Source organism: Aplysia californica, unplaced genomic scaffold, assembly GCF_000002075.1.
Source record: "Aplysia californica isolate F4 #8 unplaced genomic scaffold, AplCal3.0 scaffold00080, whole genome shotgun sequence".
In the NCBI taxonomy this organism is placed as follows: Eukaryota; Metazoa; Mollusca; class Gastropoda; order Aplysiida; family Aplysiidae; genus Aplysia; species Aplysia californica.
In genome coordinates, this window is record NW_004797350.1 from 596,283 (window position 1) to 601,257 (window position 4,975).

The window sequence follows — 4,975 nt, forward strand, 5'->3', positions numbered from 1 at the left end:
GATATATTTTAAAAATTATAAAAAAAACTTTGGGTGGGGGGAGGGGGGCTAACTCAATTTAAAACTCTGCCAATGTTTTCTGAAATGAGAACACTTATTGTGTGTGTGTGTTTGGCGTGCATGTGTGTGTGTGTGTGTTTGACGTTCATGTGTGTGCTCATGTGTGCGTGTAATGTGTGCGTGAGTCTGTGTGTGATTGTGTGTGTTAGTTTGTGTGTGTGTGTGCGTGTGTGTGTCGCGTGCGTGAATATTGTTCGTACATGCATTTATGTGAAGCACATAGAGCTGTGCTTACACGGGAGTGGGCGCCATATAGAAGTGATCTTCATTATTATTTTTATTGCATTGCTCTCTGGTCCATCAGGTGATCCATGCCTATTTGGAGGTTCTGGCACAGAAACACAACGGCAAAATGTTCATCATCCCCTTTGATGTTATCCATTTGTGGCGACAGGGATCGTACAGTGATAAGATATTCAAGAAGGTAAGTGCTCTTTTTGTTCAGATAAATTTGGCTACCAGAAACGAGCCGTGCTGATGTTAAAAAAGCCAAAATAGCTTGTAGTTTAACTATATACGCTAGTGGTTTAACTATGCACACCCACCTCATGTAGCGATCCAACTTGCACTGACTGGTGACAACTCTCTGCTCTGCGCCTCGACTGCAACTCACGCAGTCTTCCTCAGTGTGTGGCTCACACCTGCCCTTGATTTCTTCAATGTCAAATAGGTAGCCTACCGTACTCGACTACTTTCCCGAAATCCCACAGCTGACCACAATTTTGAGTTTTGAATGTTGATGCATTGACTCAAGGTACTATTTTACTATACATCTGTTATATTTAATCTTTTTTAGAGAATGAACATTTCTCTTTTGATTCACAGATCTGAGCGTGTGTTTTGGGTAAAGAACACCTTAACCGCAGTCTCAATGTTTTGTTGGGGTTTTTTGGGGTGTGTATGTGTCACTTTTTAGGATTTGTTGTACTGCTTTTCTTAAAAGTTTTTTTTTTTTTTGGTTCTAAATATAAAACAAAATATGATATAATACTGATTACTATCTGTGCTTTGTTTTTCCTGTCCATCCGTATGGGGTGTGAGTCATGACTTTGTTTTTTCATATTTCTGCTTTTCCAAGGTTCATTTCAAGACATTTGAGTATTTAGTCCTTCCTATTCACTGCGGTGCTGAGTTCTCGGAAGCTGAGAGACAGGGTGTGAAACTGGAGAAACCCTATTGGATGGCACTTGTGGCTGATGTACAGAATAAGTCTGTGTGTGTGTTGAACCCAAGGACAGAGGATAAATATAGCATCGCTGCCAACGGCTATATGTTACAGTGGAGGTATGTTCCACTTTGTAGTTCATGTGTATTGGCGTATATGGTTTCATTTTGTGCTGGCTGAGTGCTACTTACTGAAGTGTCTTTAGGCCATTCCCAAAGGGGGGATATTAACATGTTGTTATGCACAGTAGAATTGTAAATGGGCTGATTTATCTGTCATGCTCATACTGTGCCATAACAACATAGGGGGAACTGCTGCCTTTTCTTTCCTCATCCTTATTATCATCTTTTTCCTCTACTTCTTTTGTATGTTTGTCTCTCTCTTGTGAACTGCTATTTCAGGGGTGCCTTGATAGTCAAAGCAGACTTTGTGTTGTTGAGGCTAGATAAGCCTGATTTCCCGTCTGGACTTCTCTTTTGACATCCACCCCTTGATCCACCCCCCGGGCCGATGCCACTGACTGAAGTTTCTTTAGGCCATTCCCGAAGGGAGTGACATTTCTCGTTCTAATGCACAATAGAATTGTAAATGGGCTGATCCTACAATGTCATGCTCATAACTGTGCCTGAACTACAACAGGGAACTGCTGCTTTTTCTTTCCTAATCCGTACTATCGTCATTTTCCTCTACTTCTTTTGTATGTTTGTCACACTCTTGTGACCCGCTATTTTCGGGGTGCCTTGATAGTCGAAGCAGACTTTGTTCTGTTGAAGCTAGAGAGGTGAGCAGAGTAGGTCTGATTCCCTGAAAGGACTTCTCTGTTGACATCCACCCCTTGGTTGTGAGTGCCGTAAAACCTCTACTAAAACTAAAATCGGGAAAGATCAGGATAATGTAGCTTTTTTTGAGAGCATCTGAGCAAAGGAATGAATGGAGAACTATGACTGCCGACATTTGTCGCATTTTATGATGATGATGGCTTGGGCTGAGCAGGTGTTTGAGGGGCTCTTGGATATGGTCTGCTCCTATGTTTTGATATAACTATTTACTCTTACTGTTATCTTTATCTTTTTGTATTGAATTATAGCTGCTTCTGTTCTGACTCATTTTAGGCCATGACTCTAGAACATATATTTGTCGAGGATTTCTTCGCACTGCCAAGTGTGTAGCTGGAAATAGAAGTAAATTGACTTCCCAGATTTTAGGGATAGATCTAGAAAAAATTTGTGTACATTATCTATTTTTAAAATATATTTCAACTGTTCCATCATATAGTATGAGCTATTTAGTTAAAATTCCTTGTTGTTTGGGGATAGAATACCGCAGTCGTCTACTTTTCATTTTAAAAAGCTTTTATTTGTATTGGGATTTGGGAGTTTTTTTTCTAGCTTGCAACTTTTGTCCAGCAGTATAGCAATGATTCTCACAGGCTTTACAGTAATAACTTTTCATTGTTTTTAGGGGGGGTTTTTCCCCTGTCTTTTTCATTTTCTATCTTTTCGGTAGGGTTTAGAGAGTGCCACTGATTGGTGGCCACTCACTCTCCATCTGTTGTTTCTATCGACCTGACTTTTCCCAAGCACTGAGTGAGTTTTGTTGTTGTAGTGTTGATGTGGCCTGATGTGCTTCCCTTTACCTCAAAGATCATGCTTGTCTGGTCTGTTCCCAGGAGATACATGCAGATCCGCTCAGTGCACACTGGGGAAATGCTCTCGATGTGGAGATCTCGAGTCCTAGACTGCAGCAAGCAGATGGAAGATCACACGTCAGGGTTGCTCATGTTGATGGTAGGTACATGGTGTCGGTAGTCTTGTAGTTAGGCTACTGGACTTGTAATCGTGAGGTTGAGGGTTCAGGGGTTTGAGCCTCAGCCCTGACGTTGTGTCCTTGGAAAAGCTTTTTACGCAATAATATAATTTTGTCCTGTGAAAATTAAGCACATGAAGTGCTTGTCTTCTATTGACGAACTGTCAAATTTTCTTGAAAAATGTAACATCGAAACAAAACCAAAGGTATAGGAATTTTTTTTAAAAAGAGAATGACCATGATTTATATAACAATCTTTGTTCTCATGTGGTCACACTGTGCTGGGTGTGCTATAATTAAATTCCTACACAACTTTCTTGTGCTGTAGGTGCTTATTCTGCTTTGTATAATTGGGGTTTTTTTTTGGGGGGGGGGTTTGCTAATCCTGATCTGTTCTGTATGAAATGTGGAAGGTATGATGACTGGCCATAACCTGCAACCTTAAGATAGCCACCCTCGTATAGGACTGAGAGCTCAGCTTTGAAAACCATGTAATTTATTTTCTGCACGAACAGTTTTCCAATTGATTTGAGTTAATGATAAATTTGCAAAGTGCTAACTACTAATTTTTACAGACTAAACCCTGTTAAAAAGTGTGAATGATCAAATTGTTTTGACATGATATATATGAATGGAATATGAAGTAGACACTTCACTTTGAGATAAAAAAATTGAGAACTGATCTGAAATTTATTTATTTTCGCTGTTTTTCAGAACGTAGAGGCCCTTGTATGTGGCGTCCACCCAGCGGTGATGACCGAAGCCCACATCCCCGGCTACCTCCACTACATGGCAGTGACGCTCCGCGACATGGACCGCGAGACCACCGTCCTGTGTGTGGGTGGGCCCGAGTGCCAGCAGCTGGCGGCCAGAGATGCAGACTGGCTTCAGTGCGAGAACTGCCGCACCTGGTGGCACCGCGCCTGTGCCGGACACTCGGACAGCCAGAACGTCTTCTACTGCACCTCGTGCCAGCAGAGGATTCGTCTGACGGGTCAGAGTGCGGAGACTATGACGCTGGAGGAGAACTCCGAGTCTGTTCTGGAGGATTCAGGGGCCGTGGTAGAAGAAGGTTCGAGCGACGATATGAAGAAGGAGCTGGTTGTTCAGGTGTTTGAAGAAGCAAATGACAATGTGCATAATGGTCAGGAAGGAGGATACGAAGTGTCCATGGAGAACGGTGACCGTGACGAGGAGGAGGAGGAGGAAGTGGTTGATGACCATGTGCCAGCAGTCAGCCAAGTGTAACATTCAACTCACTAAAACTAATTTTAAACCATATGTGTGGTAGAGCCTTTGGCGCGTATCATTTCCTCTTTTTTTTTCTTCTAACTTCTTCATTATTCTTTCCCCTGGGCCAGGGGCTCCACCATAGGATGATAAACCAAAAAAAACTGTACAACTTTTTAAAAAAATATTTTCCTCCAAACTGAATTTTTGCGCTTCAAATTTGTACACAACATTTGGAAGTCAAAAGGAATTTGTCTGATATTCATTTTAGAAAAATCCACAGAATAGTTTTGTTTTACACAGCGTGTAACAAAACAACCCATTTTCAGCTATGTCTCCGTTTTTGTAGCATGGCGCACTAGTTCGCATAAGGCCTACATCTAAAAATCCCAACGATTGACCCATATTGCTTACTACAGTAGTCCAACCGGCCAACAGAAGTTTGCAGATGGTTTTTCTCAAGTTCCCTTTGACTGCTGTGATCATGGTTAAGATTACCAACTCATTTTGTATGTTTCTCACAAGGTACGGAAATAATGTTAAAGTGCCCCTAAGGCCTCCTTTGATGTCAAGGGTGGAAATGGTTCCCCTAGTTAGTACCTGCAGAGAATCAGAATTAAAAATTCCCAGACAAAACGACCATTTCAGGTCAAACACACACTGTTCGCACCCCTTTAAGCGTCACCAGGGTGCAGAATTCAGTAGATGAGCTCC

At 41.8% G+C, this 4,975-nt stretch overlaps 1 protein-coding gene across 1 annotated transcript in view; it reads left to right on the forward strand.

The window, feature by feature from the left end:
* Window positions 1–4,640, forward strand: part of LOC101863250 — an 18,479-nt gene extending 13,839 nt beyond the window's left edge. The window contains exons 6-9 of the mRNA XM_035968756.1: window positions 365–484; window positions 1,139–1,344; window positions 2,895–3,012; window positions 3,746–4,640. Coding sequence (XP_035824649.1) covers window positions 365–484; window positions 1,139–1,344; window positions 2,895–3,012; window positions 3,746–4,279 — 978 coding nt within the window. The 3' untranslated portion in view covers window positions 4,280–4,640. The remainder of the gene's footprint in view (window positions 1–364; window positions 485–1,138; window positions 1,345–2,894; window positions 3,013–3,745) is intronic.
* The last annotated feature ends 335 nt before the right edge of the window (window positions 4,641–4,975 follow it).